General features: G+C 57.5%; 4 protein-coding genes and 3 non-coding genes across 8 annotated transcripts; 4 read left to right on the plus strand and 3 right to left on the minus strand.

Moving 5' to 3' along the window:
• Positions 1-835: 835 nt before the first annotated feature.
• On the minus strand, positions 836-2,834 carry RNF151 (ring finger protein 151). The gene is given in 5 exon segments (XM_047782778.1): positions 836-895; positions 897-1,351; positions 1,885-1,981; positions 2,284-2,514; positions 2,755-2,834. Coding segments are annotated over 5 exon segments (897 nt in total). The 3' UTR covers positions 836-861.
• A 1,068-nt stretch (positions 2,835-3,902) lies between these two features.
• Positions 3,903-4,028, minus strand: LOC125128561 (small nucleolar RNA ACA64). The gene has a single exon (XR_007135267.1). It is a non-coding gene; the product is annotated as a small nucleolar RNA ACA64 (small nucleolar RNA).
• A 489-nt stretch (positions 4,029-4,517) lies between these two features.
• Positions 4,518-6,330, plus strand: RPS2 (ribosomal protein S2). 2 transcript variants are annotated; one of them, XM_047780918.1, is made up of 7 exons: positions 4,521-4,718; positions 4,806-4,895; positions 5,071-5,178; positions 5,430-5,603; positions 5,678-5,837; positions 6,049-6,140; positions 6,216-6,330. In XM_047780918.1, exons 1-7 carry the CDS (start codon positions 4,542-4,544, stop codon positions 6,294-6,296), a joined length of 882 nt encoding a protein of 293 aa, XP_047636874.1. In that variant the 5' UTR covers positions 4,521-4,541; the 3' UTR covers positions 6,297-6,330. The 2 variants fall into 2 exon arrangements, with proteins under 2 accessions (XP_047636876.1, XP_047636874.1); XM_047780920.1 differs by lacking the exon at positions 5,430-5,603 and having other exon boundaries at positions 4,518-4,718.
• On the plus strand, positions 5,232-5,366 carry LOC125128539 (small nucleolar RNA SNORA64/SNORA10 family). The gene has a single exon (XR_007135246.1). It is a non-coding gene; the product is annotated as a small nucleolar RNA SNORA64/SNORA10 family (small nucleolar RNA).
• On the plus strand, positions 5,862-5,984 carry LOC125128540 (small nucleolar RNA SNORA64/SNORA10 family). Its single transcript, XR_007135247.1, has one exon. It is a non-coding gene; the product is annotated as a small nucleolar RNA SNORA64/SNORA10 family (small nucleolar RNA).
• NDUFB10 (NADH:ubiquinone oxidoreductase subunit B10) lies at positions 6,331-8,910 on the minus strand. The gene is made up of 4 exons (XM_047780921.1): positions 8,619-8,910; positions 7,288-7,426; positions 6,881-7,020; positions 6,331-6,609 (listed from the first exon to the last, which is right to left on the minus strand). The coding sequence occupies exons 1-4, from the start codon at positions 8,764-8,766 to the stop codon at positions 6,506-6,508; spliced, it is 531 nt and encodes a 176-aa protein (XP_047636877.1). The 5' UTR covers positions 8,767-8,910; the 3' UTR covers positions 6,331-6,505.
• Positions 8,911-11,124: 2,214 nt separating this feature from the next.
• On the plus strand, positions 11,125-19,711 carry RPL3L (ribosomal protein L3 like). Its single transcript, XM_047780922.1, has 10 exons — positions 11,125-11,241; positions 11,695-11,887; positions 13,549-13,717; positions 14,744-14,879; positions 17,723-17,909; positions 17,986-18,146; positions 18,374-18,475; positions 18,886-18,981; positions 19,197-19,316; positions 19,576-19,711. The coding sequence occupies exons 1-10, from the start codon at positions 11,239-11,241 to the stop codon at positions 19,630-19,632; spliced, it is 1,224 nt and encodes a 407-aa protein (XP_047636878.1). The 5' UTR covers positions 11,125-11,238; the 3' UTR covers positions 19,633-19,711.
• The last annotated feature ends 120 nt before the right edge of the window (positions 19,712-19,831 follow it).

Below are 19,831 nucleotides of genomic sequence, written 5' to 3' on the forward strand. Positions count from 1 at the left end.
TTGATTGAACACATTCTGTGTTTAAAACACACCAGAGAAACTGGCGTCTCCAGTAGCGAGGTGAGGGCTGGGCAGAGGCAGGCAAAGAATACTCTTGTTAAGTGACTAGCGCTCGGAAGCAATACAGCCGGGCTTTTTTTTTTTTTTTTTTTTTTTTGGCCTTCGGTGGCATACGGAGTTCCTGGGCCAGGGATCAGATCTGAGCCGCATTTGTGACAGCTGTGACAACGCCGGAGCCAGGGCTCCCAAGACACCGCCAATCCCGTTGCGACCCAGAGGGAACTCCAGGAGGTGCAGTTTTAACTTGGGTGGTGGTGTAGGAGGCGGCTTTGTTGACAAGGTGATACCTGAGCAAAAGCCCAAAGTTGATGAAGCAGGGAGCTCTGTGATTATTATTTCAGGCTGAGGAACAGCCAGTGAGTGGATTGGCATTTAGGAGCCAAGAAGCCGGTGTGGCTGCCAGGAGCGAGTAGGAAAGAGAATATAGGTCAGGAAACAAGGTAACAAGGGATCCTTGCGAATCTTCGTGAGGACTTGCCTTTTGAGTTCAGGATTTTGAGCCATGCGTACTACTGGCTATGAAGCTGGTAAACAAATTTGTAGGAGGTAACTGGGCAGTGGACTGGGAAAGGATGATCAGGGAGGATCCCTGTGCAGAAGAGACGTTTGATGGAGAAGAATCAGGGAAACGGAGAGCGAGGGGACGAGCTTTCTGGCTAGGGGGCATAGCCAGTGTGAAGAACTGCTAAGAAAGGTCCAGGGCAAAAGGCCCAAGTGTCCCTTTTGGATGAGAAGAGTGGTTCCTAGAGAGGTGAGAGAGTGGGAGGCGGCCAGGCCTGGGCTCTGCATTTATTTATCCTTCTATTTACAAGGTACTTTGGCCTTGGGCCCCCCACACCTCAGCCCCAGTGCTGCTTTCTGGGCTGGCCTCAGCCTCCTCTTGGGGGGCGCCCAGGAGCAGGGCATCGTCTTCCTCCAGGAAGTCCTCGAGCTGCGCCAGCTGCCGGCGGATGAGGTTGGTGGCCCGGTGCACCTTGCGCATGCGCCGCAGCAGGCATAGCACCAGGGTCCGGCTGCGATCCTGGCGCTGGCACCAGGCCTCGTGCAGCTCACGGTAGCAGTTGTGGTTTGCACGCTCGGCTGGGCCCAGGCTGGCCCCGCATCCCAGAGGGCAGTGCTGATGGGCACTGTGTTGGCAGTGCTGCCGGTGCTCGGCCAGGGCCCCACGAGGCACCCTCGACATGCAGCCCTCGTTGGGGCAGGCCGTCAGCTCGAAAGGGCATGAGTCCTGGTGCCCCTTCCGATGGGCCAAGGGGCATGTCACCAGGCAGCCCGCTTCAGCGTTCTTGCACTGGGGATGGAGGAAAGAATTGTGTGAGCCAAAGCAAGTCGGGCATTGGCAGTCATGAGCTGCCCACCCGCCACAATCTTCTATCCATGACGTTCCACTGACCAAGAACCACTTAACTGGGATCCTCCCAGGCCCTTATGGAACCAGAGGTGTGGTGGAGAGAGGGAAACAATTAAGCAAATACTTTTTTGTCTTTTTGCCATTTCTTGGGCTACTTCCATGGCATATGGAGGTTCCCAGGCTAGGGGTGGAATTGGAGCTGCAGCTGCTGGCCTACACCACAGGCACAGCAACACCAGATCTGAGCCGCATCTGCAACCTACATCACAGCTCATGGCAACGCCAGATCCTTAACCCACTGAGCAAGGCCAGGGATCGAACCCACAACCTCGTTGTTCCTGGTCCGATTTATTTCCGCTGCGCCTCAATGGAAACTCTGAGAACAGGATTTTTCCACCCCCTTTCCCGGCTCTGCCCCTCTACCCCTCAGGAGCCAGGAGGGTAGGCTTGGTGGGAGTGGTGTTTTGAGCTACCTTGACTTCCAGGCGGCCAATGGTCTTCCGGAGTTTGTTTACATGGACCATCTTTTTCCGTTTCACCTCTTTCCTGCAGCATGGACAGGTCTTTTGTCTAGGAGACATGAGTGGGGTGGTTGTTGGGAGTGGGAGGGGAGCAAGCGGCAGCAGCATGCCTCCACTGGTGGTCCCTCCTCTCTAGCTGGACGAGGCGTAAGGCTTGATAGGGAGCTCCCAGCTCCAAGGCTGGGGCTAGGAGCTGCTGATAACAGTGACCAGGTTCGCACGTGTTAGCGTCCTGGGAGATTTGGCAGCTGAACTTTATGACCATGGTGACCCGGTGCTTGGCAGACTTTGCTCTCTGTTCTGGGCCCAGGCCCGCCCTGCCCTCCCAGCCTCCTGGGTGCCCAGAAGCACCTGGCTAGCCATTGGAGGATGCACTTCTTGCAGAAGATGTGGCTGCAAGGCAACCTCACTGGCTTCTTGAGAACCCCATGGCAGACAGAGCACAGGAAGTTGCAGTCAGGAGGGCTGGCGAAGAGGTTGAGATCATACCCGCCACTCTGCAAAGACCAGGCCAGTGTTAGGGCCTGGCTGGAACCAGAATCCAGCCCCCCAAAGCCATAGGTGCAGAGGGACCCCAGGAAACTTCAGGTGAGAGGTGGGCCACACGAGAGACCCAGGAAGGGTTGGGTTGGCATCCACTTTGAGGGTCAAGATTCCCTATGACAATCCCCAGCTACAGAAGCTGGCCTTGGCCAGAGCCCTCTCCAAGTTTCCTTTGTCCTGTATGGGAAGCCTGTAACCCCCTGTTCGCATTGTCTCAGTAAGGAATGGGATCGAGCTCTGGGCAGATCTCTGGAGTTAAACATTCATCTAAGGGCTTACCATGATCTGTGTCTGGACGGCAGCTCCACTGACCCCCAGGGCTCAGGAGCCTCCATTTCATACCAGGACCAGGCCGACATCACAGTGGCATTGTCCAGCTCAGGCCAATCACAGCCCTGGCCCAGGGCACTGCCTGGCTATGGCTCCACTCTAAGGGTCACAGGTGTAGGTAGAACCCTTGCCTTCAGGGTGGCTGATGGCTGGTCTTTGGACAGCACTAAGCTTGGGACCGTGCTTCCAGGGAGTGTTTGCCCCAAGCTGAGACTCCATGAGGAACGCAGGGACTGCCCCCCTCTTTCCTCAAATAACGCTGCTCAGGTGGCCGGATCCCCAGGAACTTGGGGGCTTTAGTCAGACTCATCAGGTTTCTCAGGATTGGAGTGCCATGAAGCTCATGTACCCTGGACGCAAGGGTACAGACTGGATTTCCATGCAAACTGGGGTACACAGCAGAAGAGCCTAGCATGTGGGGAAACCTCCCAGAGCAAGTAGGCTCCCAACCCAGAGGCAGGCCTATGAGGAAATCAGTCAGTCCCAACTTGGGGGACCTGCACACTTGGAGACATGAGCCCTGGAACGGAGAACTACAGGTTCAATGTCACTCCAAGACTCTGAGCTGCGAAGCTTCACTTCCAATCTTGTTAGTGGTTTGCTGGGCCAGCCTGACTCTCCTCAAACTCAAAGCTCCTAACCTGCCGAGTTGTCACAGGGGGTGTGGGTGTATGTAATAGGGTCAGAACCCTGGCTCTGCCATTTTTTGCGAGTAGGATCTAAGGAGGATCCTACCAACCTCTAAGACCGAGTTCTAACCCTGCCTTGCATCCAAAGCAGAACTGAGCTGGATAGAGAAAGGTGTCCATTGGGGGAGGGGGGGGGTCCTCTCTTCTACAGCACATCTCGGTCCCAGCGTCAACGGATGCGTTGTCCTGGCTTATGGGTGGGGGACGAAGCACACCCACACACGGATGAATCAGACCAACAGCTTTATTGGAAAATCAGAGCAAAGCCCCTCTGCCCCCGCGGTTCCGGTAGCGTCGGCGTCAGGCTCTGAGCATCCATAAGTCCTGTGGGTAGAAGACAAGGCCTGGGATCAGAACTCAAGGAGTCCAGAGTACGCGAGAGGCCGCAGCCGAGCCCGGAGCGGCGGCGCGTGTCGGGGCCTGGGTTTCACCTCCCCACACCGAGAGTGAGCGGTGAGCTAAGGCTCCTGGTGGCTCTAGGCGCCGAATCTCACTCACGGCCACGGCCAAAGCCGCAGGTGATTTTCAAACGACGCCGACCTCCTCAACGGCCCCCCCAGACCCCCGCCCGGGATAGGAAGTGCTAAAATGCCGGAAGGCCAGCCGGGGAGACCTACCTGGAAGCCAAAAGAGCAAGGCCGCCGCAGCGCGGGCCTTTATAGCAGCGCCGCAGTAGTGCAGATTCCCGGGTCGAGAACCTGCAAACACGCCTGCGCTCGCAGACCTCGGTGGGGGCGGGGCCCCGCGCAGCCAATCACAAGCTGCTTTATAGGCCCTCGGCGCACGTCGGCCTGAGGCGGGGCAACCAAGGTCTCGCGGCGCTTGGTGACATATAAAAGCTCCCTCGCGTGGGCCCTTCTTTCTTCTTCGTGAAAACACGTAAGTGGTTTTTCGCGCTGGCGCGGCCGAGTGGCCTGGGCGGCCAGAGGCCGCCGCTTTTGGGCGGAGCCGGGGCTGGCGCGCCCGCGGTCTGGGGTAGCAGCCCGGCCCGAGGTGGCCGGAGGTACCAGCGCCTCCCTGACGGGTTCTTGTCGCTCTTTTCAGCAAATGGCGGATGACGCCGGTGCTGCGGGAGGGCCTGGAGGTCCCGGGGGCCCTGGAATCGGAGGCCGCGGCGGCTTCCGCGGAGGCTTTGGCAGCGGCGTCCGAGGCCGGGGCCGTGGCCGGGGTCGGGGCCGGGGCCGAGGCCGCGGAGCTCGCGGAGGCAAAGCCGAGGACAAGGAGGTAGGTCGGGGCCACGCGCGCGATTCTGGCTCCATGGGCGGCGCCGGGCCGGCGGTCTTAAGTCACTCGCGGTTTTTCCTCTCTTAGTGGCTCCCTGTCACCAAGCTGGGCCGCCTGGTCAAAGACATGAAGATCAAGTCTCTAGAAGAGATCTATCTCTTCTCTCTACCCATCAAGGTGAGACATGGGTTCTTTTTTTCAGGCTGTGGCCTTGGGCAGGGGAGTCTTCCGTTTGGCCTGGAGCGGAGAGACATGTGGTTGGCCCTCCGTTGAGGGACCCCAGGCTGCACCTTGGAGAGGCTTTGTGGAGCAATTTGGGTAACAACCATTTTTTTTTGTTTTCTTTTTTCAGGAATCCGAGATCATTGATTTTTTCCTGGGGGCATCCCTCAAGGACGAGGTTTTGAAGATCATGCCGGTGCAGAAGCAGACCCGTGCCGGTCAGCGGACCAGGTTCAAGGTACTACAGCTGTCTTACTGGCCTGGGCTGTTCTTGCCAAGAGGCTTTGTGAGACTCTCTCAGCTCTGCATGGTTGCACTTTCTATTCACACGTGTGACTTTCGTAAAGGAGAGAGAGAGCAAGGATCTCCTCAGAACCTCAGGTTGGCCTTGCGGTGGCCAGTCTTGATTTGAGGGGCGCCACAGACCCTGGGAGGAGGGAGCTGCTGCGAAGGCCAGTGGATTCCTCACCCACGTCAGTCTCCTTGCAGGCATTTGTCGCCATTGGAGATTACAACGGGCACGTCGGTTTGGGTGTCAAGTGCTCTAAGGAGGTAGCCACTGCCATCCGGGGGGCCATCATTCTGGCCAAACTCTCCATTGTCCCTGTGCGGCGAGGCTACTGGGGGAACAAGATCGGCAAGCCCCATACCGTCCCTTGCAAGGTGGGCCGGGTGGCGGAGAGGGGTAGGGCCTGCAGTGGTGTGGACTCCCTCCTGACACCCCTGCTCCTGCCCAGGTGACTGGCCGCTGTGGCTCCGTGCTGGTGCGTCTCATCCCTGCCCCCAGGGGCACTGGCATTGTCTCAGCCCCTGTGCCCAAGAAGCTACTGATGATGGCAGGAATTGACGACTGCTACACCTCTGCCAGGGGCTGCACTGCCACCTTGGGCAACTTCGGTAGGTGGCCCACACAGACACCGGCTTCTCTCAGCTCCACTTAATCACGTTCTTGTGTGTGGTTGGCGTGTTTCCAGAGCAAGAGGCCCTCCTAATGTGCGGCAGATTGGCCCCTGTGGCCTCTCTGCTCCTCTGAGTGCGACAGTTTCTGCTGGTGTCGGGGGTTTCACCCCGGGTGAATTCTTCAACCCTCATGTTTTCCCGCTTCCAGCCAAGGCCACCTTTGACGCCATTTCCAAGACCTACAGCTATCTCACGCCCGATCTCTGGAAAGAGACAGTGTTCACCAAGTCTCCGTATCAGGTACTGCCTGCCCTTCCCTGTTAAGCAGGTGGGGTCTAGTCTGTCTTGCATCTAAAGCTTTTTCTGTCTTTCTAGGAATTCACTGACCACCTTGTGAAGACCCACACCAGAGTTTCCGTGCAGAGGACCCAGGCTCCCGCTGTGGCCACCACATAATTTTATACAAGAAAAATAAAATGAATGAAGCCGATTTATAGGTGTCCTGTTTATTTGTTCCTCTAGCCGAATTTGGAAGGGAAATGGGGCCAATAAAATGTGTCATTTGAGTAAAGTTCGTGAAAGTCAGGCTGAAGATGACATCAGAGACACAAGTCCCCTTACTCTTTATTTTAGCGATGGGGGGGGGGGCGGTTCAAGGGGCTGCCTCAAGCGGCAGCAGCTTCTTTGGCTGCTTTTCTCTCCGCCAGCATCCTCTGCTTCTGTTTTGCCAGGCACTTCCTGGCAGAGTAATGGGCTCCCAGGTCGCTATCTGAAAAAAAGATGGGGAGGGGCATCAGGGGCCGCTTAACTGCCAGAAATTCCAGAATGCGAGTTTGCGGTCTTTTCCCCAGGAAGGAGGGAGCGTCAGGCAGCTCAGACAGGTGACTGAGCAGAAAGGGGACAGACAAGTAGGCAGAGTCTTCTGCCAGAGACTGGCTTAACTAGCAGGTTTCAGGCGGTGATGTTACAGAAACCACCCAGGCTGGTTTAGGATTGAGGGCCGTGGTGGGCGGGGAGCAGGCTGGGCAGGGCTCACTCACAGCGGTCCTGGAAGGCCTTGGACACCTGGGTGAACTGCTCCAGCTCCTTGGCACAGTTCTGCCTGTAGCTCTCACCCTCCCTCTGCTGACAGGCCTTCAGCCTTTCCTGGATGATGTTGACGATTTCCTGATCGACTTTGCTGGAAGAGAAAATAAGAAAGGTGGGCCACAGGACTCCTTTCCCTGTGCAGAAAACGAAGGCAGCTCTGGTCAGGCCCCTCCACCCCCAAGATCTGGGCCAAGCCAGGAAAGGGCTACAGTCCTCAGCTCTATCAGCCGAGCCATCCAACCAGGGAGGCATTCCTACCACCCAGCCCCCGTTCCACAGCACCGGGGTGGGGGGGGGGATGCTGGGCAGGGCTCAGGGTATGCCCTGACCACAATGGAAGCCCGAGTGCAGGACGTACTAGTCTCTCCTCCACTGCATTTCTGCTTCGAACATGCACAGAATGTCCTTCTCCTCGCACTCTGTGATGTCCGGCACGCGGCGGAATTCCCGGTGATAGTAGTAATACCTGTTCTTGGCGTGCTGCTGCTCGATAAACTCTGCAAAGAGAGAACCCCAGGCCCCATTGGTTTGGACAGGCCACAGTTTGGGCTCTTAGCTTCGTATTTCTCACAAGCTGTGGAAGAGACAAATACCCAAAAGTTCTCCACTTTTAGGAGGCTGGTAACTGGACGCCCCAAAAAGATTGTGTGTGTGTGTGTGTGTGTGTGTCTGCCTGCGCATGGGTGGGCGGGCAGACAGTTTACAAATAGTGACGTTTATCCTTTATGGAGAGCTTCCTGTAAGCCAGGATCTCACTTGTCGCCACAGCAACCCTACATGGTGCAGGTCCCTTTCATTTACAGGGAGCCACCAGCAGGAATTCCAGTCCCCGTTCTGCCACTGCTGACTTTCTAGCCTCAGATTCCCCAAAGGTAAATTAACAAGTTGGACCCAGTGAGATCGCATCCACCCAGACATGGAAAACTCTAAAAACCACACAAAAGAGGAAGCAATTTTCCACGGCTGGCTTCTCCAGACTTGGGGGAAGGGGAGATATCCGGTTCTTCCTCCTAAAACAGAGGCACCAAAGCAGGTCATGCACCCTAAATGTTTTGTTGTTGAACGAATGAACTGATTAATTAGATGCTTGGATGAATCGCCTGGCACCAGTGACAGGGCAGAGCGTGCTTTTGCTGCTCTCCCACAGAGCTGGCTGAACCATAAACAGGACAAGAACGATTTTAAACATTCACCTGATTTGGACCAGAGATTGGGGGATGTGGGGAGTTCTCAAGCGTGGCCACACACGGAGGACAAGTTACAGCACATTGAGATGGAGGGGGCCTCGGCCGTCATTGAACACCTGCGCCGTTTTGCAGGCAGGCGAAGGGTTACCAGAGAACCCGTGCGGCTCAACAGCCCTCTGCTGACCGCCCATCGTGCAAAGGGCAGGATGCAAAGCGTGCGGGGAGACTGGGATCTATCAAGCCTCGGGTCGCAGATGACTTCGGTCCGCAAACAACCCCTAATATTCGAGAGAGGCCGGGGACCAGGGGTGCATGGACCGCTCTCCAGGCGGCAGGGGCCATAGAGCAGAGGGCTCTTGGCGGGTGAGTGGTTGGGCGACCCGGAAGGCGAGGCCTGGGGTGCAGTGGGGGGTCCAGGCTGAGTGACAGCGTCCGGGGTGCGGGGGACGCCGGGAACGGTAGGGGGCCGGGGGGAACGCCGAGACCCGGCTGGGGCTTGTACCTCTCGCAAGGGTCACGGGTCGGTCCACGAGGAGGTCGAAGATCTTCGTAAGGTAGGTGACAGGGTTGGGCAGCGAGGTCTGCGGCGCCGGCGCCGGCGTGCGGCGCGGGGGCTCAGGGTACACGTCCTTGTCCCAATTGTCCGGCATGGCGGCGTCGCACGACGGGCTCAGTTCTCGGGTGCGTTGCCCTGGCCTTTGCCTTGGTCCCGCGGCCTTGTTCGCCCGCACAGAGGACACCGCGGGAGGCCGCGCCTGCGCAGAACGGATGGTCGGCGCCCGCGAGGCACTATGGGACTTGTAGTTCTCCCAGCGGGCTCGAGGGTGGCCTCGGGAACCGCTTCGAAGCGCGAGCTCCTCCGCGTGGGACTGTGGCGCCACTACACATGCGGCAACGCGTATCGTGTGCTGGACGCTGGTCTCGGCGCTTGGGATAGAGCAGTGAAGGAAGGAGAGATCCCTGCGTACGTTCTAAGAGGAGCTAGATGCAGGAATAAGGGAACCATTCAATTTTTTTTTTTTTTGTCTTCTTGCCATTTCTTGGGCCGCTCCCGCGCATATGGAGATTCCCAGGCTAAGGGTCCAGTCAGAGCTACAGCTGCCGGCCTATGCCAGAGCCACAGCAACGTGGGATCTGAGCCTGTCTGTGACCTACACCACAGCTCTCGGCAACGCAGGATCCTTAACCCACTGAACAAGGCCAGGGATCGAACCCGCAACCTCATGGTTCCTAGTCGGATTCGTCAACCACTGAGCCACGACGGGAACTCCCCATTCAGTTTCGATGGCAGGCAGACACATGCCAAGTGCAGCAGGTTGGCGAACACAGCTAGGCTCTCCTGGAGAACTCAGGCCAGAAGAGCAAACAAATCATACAAACTACCAAACGCCCTGCTCTTTCAGGAAGCCTTCCTGGATTATCCATTCCCTACAGCCCTCTCTGGGCTTCACTGTGTCTGCCACGGCCCCTCATGGACTGGCTAATGCCAGTGAGCTTGGGCGGGGGATGCTGTTTGGGGCAGCACAGGAGGCAGGGCTTGCCCTCCCCACACCCCTTCTCCCCCAACCAGGAGAAGTGGCTCCTACCCTGGGTGCAGGGCACGCTGTTTGGGTTCTGATGGTTCCATCCTGCCCCTGAGTATTGTTGTGCCCCTGAGGGAGCCCCCCTAACCAGGGCCCTGCTGGCCACCCTCTGGGATCTCCACACCTGGCACAGTTCCTGGCTAGCACGAGGGAGGATAGGTGCTGCTTATTTCTTGCCCAGAGTCTGGGGTCATGGACATGCAGTTATCAGCTTTTCAGAATCACAGAAATCTCAAATCTTCTCATCATGAACTCTTAGAAACTGTCAGGCTCAACGAATCAGCACTGGCCTGTAGCATCCAACTGAACCGGGGATCCAGCAAGGGAAGGCTGAGTCTTTGCTGAGACCCACAGTAACCAGAAGAATATGAGAAAGCAGAATACGGTACTCAGTTAAGGGACAGCGCCAAGATGATGGCTTTCTGCTGCCACCCAGCAGTGGACAGACTTGGAGCTCATGCAGCAGAAACAGAAGGCAAACGAAAGAGTTCCCATCTGTGGGTCAGTGGAAAGGAATCTGCAGCTTGGATCTGGTGTTGCTGCGGCTATGGCTCCGATTGGACTCCTAGCCTGGGAACTTCCATACGCCACGAGTGTGGCCCTGAAAAGACAAATAAATAAATAAATAAATAAATAAAAAGTTTAAGCTCATGTAAGTGTCTACATGTCTTTGCTGAACAGGAGAGATGGACACAATGTTGTAAATCAACTATACTTTTTTTTTTTTTTGTCTTTTTAGGGCCGCACCTGCAGCATATGGAGGTTCCCAGGCCAGGACTCCGGAGTCAAATGGGAGCTGTAGCCGCCGGCCTATGCCAGAGCCACAGCAACACAGGATCCAAGCCGAGTCTGCCACCTACACCACAGCTCATAGCAAAACTGGATCCTTAACCCACTGAGCGAGGCCAGGGATCGAACCCGAGTCCTCATGGATACTATTTGGGCTCGTTACTGCTGAGCTACGACAAGAACTCTGTCAATCAACTATAATTTTAAAAAAAGCATCTGCATTTCTTGGCTCATGGCTGTTAGAGTCAAGGGATCTTGATTTTCAGTCACAGCCCTTTTGATCCTCTGGGCACAGAGCCAGCCCTCCCCCGGCCCTGTGGGTCCAGCTCAGGCTCACAGCCCTCAGGACAGAACAGGAATCCTCCTGGTTTCCCTGCCTACAGACTGGACCTGCCTGAGGAAGGGAAGCCCCCCAATGGGGGATTCTTCTGCCTCCTCCCAGGCCACGTTCCTGTCCTTGGGGGGCCACGTGCAGCAGAGTGTGACCTAGTCCTAGCACCCTTAAGGAAAGGAGAGCCAGCCCGGACTCCAGGTGTCCCCACCCAGGCTGCCCAGGATGCCCCCCTCGCGCCGTGCCTGGCCCGGCCTGCTCCTGGCACCAGAGCCCATGCCTGCCACAGGAGAGGACAGAGCTCCCCTGCCAGGGGCTAAATCTGGGATCTGGCCGCAGCGTGTCCTGGCCCTGCCACTCGACCTCCAGCGCCTGGCGGGGAGGCCCCTTCCCTTCCTGACGTGTGGGGACCCGTTGCCATGGTCAGTGGGCTTGGGGGGCCGGCTTCCTGGGGTGGGGCAGGGGGACTTCTGGAGTCTCTCTGGGCAGGGACCACCCCTGGGGGCTGTGAAGGCCTAGGTGGTTAGAGGGGCAGCCGTGGGGGGGAGACCCAGCTTCCTGGCCTAGGGCGGGCAAGGAGGTGGGCAGATGGCAGTGGGCCGCTGCCCCTGCAGCCCTTGGCCACCGTGAGGGCGCAGCCAGGCGGGGCCCCAGAGGCAGGAAGCCTGTGTGCGAGGAGGCCTGAAGCTGGCAGCTTCCCCAAGACACTGCCCAGGGGGAGCTTCTCGCTTTCCAGCGGATGGAGGCAGCCCCAGAGGAGCACGGGTCTTGGGCCGGGGCCTCCAGCTCACTTCTGCTCTGGGTTCCGGGACCATCCATCTGCCCCCCCCACCAGGGAGACCCCAGCTCTGATGTCCCTCTCCTCTGGTCCCCAGTCACACCGGAAGTTCTCCGCCCCTCGGCACGGACACCTGGGTTTCCTTCCGCACAAGAGAAGCCGCCGGCACCGGGGCAAGGTGAAGACGTGGCCACGGGACGACCCCAGCCAGCCTGTGCACCTCACGGCTTTCCTGGGCTACAAGGCTGGCATGACACACACTCTGCGGGAGGTGTATCGGCCAGGGCTCAGTGAGTGGCTGCCAGGGGCCCCGGGAGGGCAGGCAGGGCACCCAGACCGCTGAAGATCTGGAGGCCCTTCCAGGTGCTGGGCTCCCTGCCAGCTCCAGAAAGGGCCAGGCCCTGCCTGTGGGAACCTCGGGCAGGACGCTGGCCATCCTCGGGCACTGCCCCTCGAGAACAGCTCTGCCATTGCCCCAGTTTACAGATGAGGAGACTGAGCAGTTATGCAACTGGAAGGAGCCAGGAGGCAAGGGCAGGTGTCCCAACACACCTCTGGTTTTGGGATCATTTTAGATTCCCGTGTGGTTATAATACAGAGAGGTCCCCTGTTTCCCCAGTGGCAACGTGTCTTAAAACGGTGGTAATAGTCAGAGCCAGATGTGACATGGGTACAACCTACCGTCTCATTCAGATTCCTCCAAGGGGTGTGTGTTTATTTCTGCGAGGTTCTGTCACCTGCAATTGTGTGTACCCGTCACCTAGATACATATATATGTAATATATATGTATTTTTAATTTTATTTCTTCTTTTTTTGGGGGGGATGTGCAGCAACTTCATGTGGGATCTTGGTTCCCAGACCAGGGATTGAACCTGGGCCACAGCAGTGAGTCCTAATCACTAGAGTCCCTAGACCACCAGGGAACTCCACATATATCCTGGCCTTGCTCAAGGCATGTGGAAATTCCCAGGCCAGGGATCTGAACCCATGCCACAGCAGTGACACCAGATCCTTAACCACTAGACCACTAGGAAACTCCCAGAACTCCCTTTTTTTTTTTTTTTTATTCTTTTTAAGGGCCACACATGGGGCATGTGGAAGTTCCCAGGCTAGGGGTCTAATCAGAGCTATAGCTGCTGGCCTCCACCACGGCTACAGCGATGCAAGATCTGAGCCACGTCTGCGACCTACACCACAGCTCATGGCAACGCTGGATCCTTAATCCACTGAGTGAGGCTGGGGATTGAACCCGCAACCTCATGGTTCCTAATCGGATTCATTTCCGCTGTGCCACTACGGGAACTCCTATTTTTTAAACATATGCTTCTTTTACTTTGGACCAGCCTCAGTGATAACATCTAGAAAGTCATGGATTTGGGTGAATTCCTTTGTGGCTCAGTGCATTAAGTGTTCAGCATTGTCCATGCAGTGGCTTGGGGGTCACTGCTTGTCTGGCGAGAGTTTGATCCCTGGCCTGGGAACTTCCACATGTCACAGGAGTGGCCAAAAAAAGAAACAAAAAAACCAGCAAAAAACCTCCACAACCAAACAAACTAAAATCATGGGTTTTGGACAAGTCTTAGGGTTTTTTGTGGAAACATGTGGGTTTTTGCCCCACTACGGGAGGCCCAACCCTACCCTTTGGAGGCACTGCCCTGGGTGTTGCTCTCTGTACCCATTCCCAGATGGGCTGGCGGGGATGCTGCAGCATGGGGCAGTTCAGGGCCACCTGTGGGGTCTTGCCCAGTGGCTGCAAGAGCAGGAAGAGGAGGGCAGGGAGTGGGAGGCTGAGGGCTGGAGGGCAGGGGGCTTTCTCGCCGGGGCCTCTGTCAGCAGCAGCCCTGGGGCTGTGGCGGGGGGTGGGGGGACTGCGTGTGATCTTCCCCCGCTCCCACCTCTCCATGGGACCCGGGGATGCCCTCCACGCCCCCGTCTCTGGGTTTCATCCAGAAATTTCCAAGCGGGAGGAGGTGGAGGCAGTGACAATTGTGGAGACACCGCCTCTGGTGGTGGTAGGCGTGGTGGGCTACGTGGCCACCCCTCGAGGCCTGCGGAGTTTCAAGACCATCTTTGCAGAACATCTCAGCGACGAGTGCCTCCGGCGCTTCTACAGGGACTGGTGAGAGGAGGGGTGGCAACAGTGTGGAAGGAGGAACGTGTGTGTGCGCAGCTCTCACTTCAATAAAAGATGAGGACGGGAGGGCTGCAGAGGAAACTGGGCTGGAGGGAAAAAGACAGCCGGTATTCTCATCCTCAGGGTAGAGTAAGGAACCAGTGCTGCAGAATGTCAGAGTTCGCCCTGAGCTTCCTAGCAGCCAGGGTGAAAAGGGCAACAGCCAACTGACAAGCTCTTTTCATCAGAAAGAGAGGCAAAAGGCATTCTTAGGTCTCAAACCTTCCTTGGAACCTCATAGACACCCCCTTCCACATGGCCTCTCTGGGAGGTGACCATCCTGGGCCCCAGAGTCAGAGAAGGCTGTGACCACAGGAAAGTACACTGGCCTCTTGGAATCTCCTCTCCCCAACCTCCACACACACGTACCCACACACGTACACACCCCACAGCTGCCATCAAATAGTAGTGAGGGGCCCACATCACAAGGTCGTGAGGAGGAGATAAGCGGAGTCTCGAGCCCCCAGCACAGAGAGCTCAGCTAATGCCCGCTGGCCTTGTTTTCGCCCTTGCATTGTTAACAACCTGCCCCTCGTCCAGGGGCTCTGACCTCCCTGACTTTGCCGTCCTCCTCTGTGGAGCGGAGATAACGATGTCCACCTCCCTGGGTTCTGGCCGGGGTCAGGAACGACGTGGCCTGGGGCCTGGCCAGTCCTGGCTGTCCGCTTTAGAGTGGGCTCAGCAGCCGTGGCAAAGTGGGCACACGGCCTCGGCCTGGCAGGCACGCCCCTCGGCCAAGTTCCCACGCATCTGCCCCGTCTCGGCCCGGGAGACAGGGAGGGTACCCACTTTACGGAGGAGGAAACCAAGGCCTAGAGAGGGAGGGACGGTCTGCCCTCAAAGACGGCGACGAGGAGCAGCCCGGGGACCCCCGGGGCCCAGCAGTGCCTCGCCTGGGAAGGGGGGAGGCGACATCTGAGGCCCGTGCCTGGTGGGCTGCGGGCCTGCTAAGCGCCCTCTGTTATGGCTCAGGCACAAGAGCAAGAAGAAAGCCTTCACCAAGGCCTGCAGGAGGTGGCGCGACGCCGACGGCAAGAAGCAGCTGCAGAGGGACTTTGCCGCCATGAAGAAGTACTGCAAAGTCATCCGGGTCATTGTCCACACCCAGGTCAGCCCCGCCCCCAGCTCACCCAGGTCAGCCCCGCCCCCAGCTCACCAAGGCCAGCCCCGCCCCCAGCTCACCAAGGCCAGCCCCGCCCCCAGCTCACCCAGGCCAGCCCCGCCCCCAGCTCACCGCGGCCAGCCCCGTCCCCAGCTCACTCAGGTCAGCCCCGCCCCCAGCTCACCCAGGCCAGCCCCGCCCCCAGCTCAGCCCACCAGCCCGGCCCCCACTCCCCCAGCCCGGCTTATGGGAGCCCTGGCAAATGTCAGCCTAAAAATACCGCAGGTCCTGGGCACAGGCCCAAAGGGTTGGCTGTCCGGCCCGCTGGCCACCGGCAGCCTCAGGGCTGCGAGGTTGGGTGTCAGTCGGCTCAGAGGGCTGCTGGGCACCAGCCACACCCAGCGGTCAACCGAGGCCCTGAGACACGCCCGAGGTCCTGGATCTCCTGCCAAATGTTGGGAGGGGAGGGCTGCCACCTCCCTATGGGCTCTGGCCCATGAGTGTGTCCATCGGCATTCGTGTGGGGTCTGGCTTCCTGTGGGCTGACAGGTGCCAACACCCGCTGGCTTATTCTGGAACATTCAGAGAAGCCTTCCAAGGCCCCGAGCAGTGACCCTCCCCCACCTGCCTCAGCGGCTCTCACACTGGCAGGTCCTGGTTACATGTGTCATTGGTTCATGTCCATCTCCTTCGATAGACCTGGGCTCCAGGGGGGCAGGGTCACTGCTTCCTGCCCAGCAGGTCCTTCATGTGTACGTGTGGGCACTATGCTGTGATCTATGTTCCTGCTTCCACCATGGGTCCCTACGGCCTATGCCTCACGCAGCAGCAGCCAGAGATGTTTGAAAATGTATGTGCATCTCGTGGAGTTCCCGTCGTGGCTCAGCAGTTAACGAATCCGACTAGGAACCACGAGGTTGCGGGTTTGATCCCTGGCCTTGCTCAGTGGGTTAAGGATCTGGCATTGCCGTGAGCTGTGGTGTAGGTCCCAGAGGCGGCTCAGGTCCCGTATTGCTGTGGCTGTGGTGTAGGCTGGCAGCTGTAGCTCTGATTTGACCCCTAGCCTGGGAACCTCCATATGCCTCAGGTGTGGCCCTAAAAAGACAAAAAAAAAAAAGAAAGAAAGAAAAAAAAAAGGAGTTCCTATTAATAGTGGTACAGCAGAAACAAATCCTACTGGTAAGTATGAGGTTGTGGGTTCAATCACTGGCCTCGCTCAGTGGGTTAAGGATCTGGCGTTGCCGTGAGCTGTGGTGTAGGTCACAGATGTGGCTTGGATCCCGAGTTGCTGTGGCTGTGGTGTAGGCCGGCGGCTACAACTCTGATTCGACCCCTAGCCTGGGAACCTCCATATGCCGCGGGAGCAGCCCTAGAAAAGGCAAAAAGACAAAACAAACAAAAAAACTTTTGTTGGTATATACTTAGAACATGTAGTGTTAGTTTCAGGCATATAGCAAAGTGGATCCAATTATACATATCCATCCATCCATCCTTTCTTCCCAGGAGGTTATTGTAGACTATTGAGTAGATTTTCCTGTGCTGTCAGCAGGTCCTTGTTAATTATCTGTTTTGTGTAATGTGTACACGTCATCCCCATCCTCCTCACGTATCCCTCCCTCCACGTTTCCCCAGAGTCATCATAAGTTTGATTTCAAAATCTGAGTTTCTCTGTCTCACAAATAATTTTGTAACATTTTTTATTAGACTCCACATATGCGTGATATGATAGGACACTTGTCTTTCCCTGCCTTATGCCACTCAGTATGCACGCCAGGTCCATCTACCTTGCTGCAAATGACATGATCTCCTTCTTTTTTCTGAGTAGTATTTGCTTGTATATAGACGCCACTTCTTCTTCATCCACTCCTCTGCCGGGGCATTTACGTTGTTTCCAGGTCCTGGTTATGGTAAATAGTGCTGCAGCAAAGATTGGGGTGCATGTATCTTTCCGAATCACAGTTTTCTCCAGGTGTATGTCCGGGAGTGGGACTGCTGGATGATACAGTGGTTCAATATTTAGTTAAAAAACTAAATAGTAACCTCTATCCTGTGCTCCGTAGCGGCTGCACCATTACATTCCCACCAACACTGTATGAGGGCTCCCTTTTCTCCACACCCTCTCCAGTATTGGATTGTAGACACTTTGTCTTTTTTTTTTAGAGCTGCCCCCGTGGCATATGGAGGTTCCCAGGCGAGGGGTCGAATTGGAGCTGCAACCACCAGCCTACACCACAGCCACAGCAACGTGGGATCCAAGCCACGTCTGCGACCTACATCACAGCTCACAGCAACACCGGATCCTTAACCCACTGAGCAAGGCCAGGGATGGAACCCGAGTCCTCATGGATCCTAGTCGGAACTCCTGCAGACTCTTTGATGGCTTTTCTGGCTGCTGTGAGGTCCTGGTCATTTTGCTTTGCATTTCTCTAATAATTACGGATGTTGAGCATCTATTCGTGTGCTCTTTGGCCACCTGTCTGTCTTTTTTGGAGAAAGTTCCTTCTCGTTACTGATGTCACCTCCCCAGAGAGGTCCTCCCTGACCCCCCATGTGCAGTAACTATCCCCACCATCCTCAATATTCCAACAGGGCACTTAGGCGTCTTCAAGATTTACTTGGCTTCTGACCCCAACGAAATGGTGGCTCCATGAGGACTTTGTCTGCCTCATTCCATGCTGTGTCCCCAAGACCTCACACAAAACATGGCACACAGACCAGAGCACAGGAACAGCTGTTGAGTGACTGCACGCATGAAAACCTGCCGGGGTCACCAGCTGATCGTGTCATGTCTGCAAATGAGGGATGGGTTGTGACCTTCTGGAACTGACTGGCTGCACCACGTCTTACAGATGAAGCTGCTGCCCTTCCGGCAGAAGAAAGCCCACATCATGGAGATCCAGCTGAACGGTGGCACCGTGGCTGAGAAGGTGGCCTGGGCTCAGGCCTGGCTGGAGAAGCAGGTGCCGGTCCATAGCGTGTTCAGCCAGAGCGAGGTCATTGATGTCATCGCCGTCACCAAGGGCAGGGGCGTCAAAGGTAGGGCTGGGTGGGGGTGCCTGGAGGGGGTGGGGGCCCAGCTGGCCTCTCAGCCGCCAGCCCCTCCCACTTGCAGGGGTCACGAGCCGCTGGCACACCAAAAAGCTGCCTCGGAAGACCCATAAGGGGCTGCGCAAGGTGGCCTGCATCGGTGCCTGGCACCCTGCCCGTGTGGGCTGCTCCATCGCCCGGGCTGGGCAGAAAGGCTACCATCACCGCACGGAGCTCAACAAAAAGGTGTGTCCCAAGTCCAGGGGCGGAGGGGGGGGGGAGAGGAGGGATGCCCTTGACCATGCCCCAGTGGGTGGGGTGCATGACCCAGACTCTGGGTGCATGGCCCCAAAGGTTCTGAAATGCCCCCACCAGGGCTAGATCAAAGGCCACGTCCTGATGGGTGCGGACATACTGCCGGCCCCGGGGGCCACCTGCCGTCCCCTCAATGCCATGCCGTGTCCTCCTGGCAGATCTACCGCATTGGGCGAGGGCTGCACATGTCGGATGGGAAGATGGTTAAGAATAACGCGTCCACCAGCTACGACATGACCGACAAGTCCATCACACCACTGGTGAGGGGAGGCGGCCAGTTCCGCTGAGGCAGCAGGGTGTGTGTGGGGGTGGCTGGGGCCCCCCCGGGGGACCAGACCCCTGCCGTTCCTGTTCCTGCATCCTCACCAACTCCTCTGCAGACAGTTATACTCCAGCTGCTGTTTCAGAGTGTGGAGTGCAGCTGCTCTGACTGTAGCAGGAACCCGAGCTACAGCAGCTGCCAGGCCTGGGGCAAGCGACCCTCTGAGCCTGGTTCCCCCCGCTGTAAAATGCAGATTATTAAGATAATCATGGGAAGGACTTAAGGCATGGCTCACAGGCCGGCCTGATTAATGATTGAGAGTGTCGCCCAAGGCCAGGGGAGTCCTCCTAGGGACCCCAGCAGCCCCCTAACTCAGCAGCCCCTTTCCTGGACCCACCTTCCCCGCAGGGTGGCTTCCCCCGCTACGGGGAAGTCAACAACGACTTCGTCATGCTGAAGGGTTGCATTGCAGGCACCAAGAAGCGGGTCATCACACTGAGGAAGGTCAGGCGGGGCAGTGGGTCGGAGAGTGGGAGGCCTGTGGGCTGTCGGGGGGCTGGGGGGCTGGCCTGCGCTGAAGAGCCATAGATGGGTCATGGGGAAAGCAAAGAGGGACGGACCCAGCTAGGTGAGCCAGGCACTCCTGGATGACCTGGGGTGACGGGAGGGGCTTGGCGGGGACCTCCTGCCTTGACGCTCCCCTCCCCCACGGGCCCCAGTCCCTCCTGGTGCACCACAGCCGCCGGGCCCTGGAGAACATCGAGCTGAAGTTCATCGACACCACCTCCAAGTTCGGCCATGGCCGCTTCCAGACAGCCCAAGAGAAGAGGGTTTTCATGGTGAGCCCATCCGCCTTGCTCTCTGGGGCTCAGACACCACATCCCTCCTGCCCCAGCGTGGGGCGGGCGTGGCACGCGTGCCTCCACACGCATCCGCAGGAGGGGCTCTAGGGGTCCAGCCCTGGGCACTGATTCTTGCCGGAAACGGAAACGAAGGAGGGGAGGGACTAGTAGGAGGGGCAGCAGGGCCGACTCTTAGTATCCCAGGCGGCTAGTTAGATCCCTGTGACTAATGCTCCTCCTGTCGCTCGCCCTCCAGGGTCCGCAGAAGAAGCATCTTGAGAAGGAAACGCCGGAGACCTCGGGAGACTTGTAGGCAGGATGGGATGGAGGGAGCCTGAAAAACGCGATGCAACCCCTTCCTGAGCCCCCTAATAAAAGCCAGAGGCAACTCCTCCAGTGGTGTTTCAGATGTGGGGGCAAGGGAAACCTGGTCAACGGCCGGTAGCCTGGTGCTTCACGCCAGGAAAGGATGAGACCCGCCGCGGTTCAGGGTGCACCGAAGTCGCCATCCT

The sequence above is a fragment of the Phacochoerus africanus genome, chromosome 5, assembly GCF_016906955.1.
Source record: "Phacochoerus africanus isolate WHEZ1 chromosome 5, ROS_Pafr_v1, whole genome shotgun sequence".
In the NCBI taxonomy this organism is placed as follows: domain Eukaryota; kingdom Metazoa; phylum Chordata; class Mammalia; order Artiodactyla; family Suidae; genus Phacochoerus; species Phacochoerus africanus.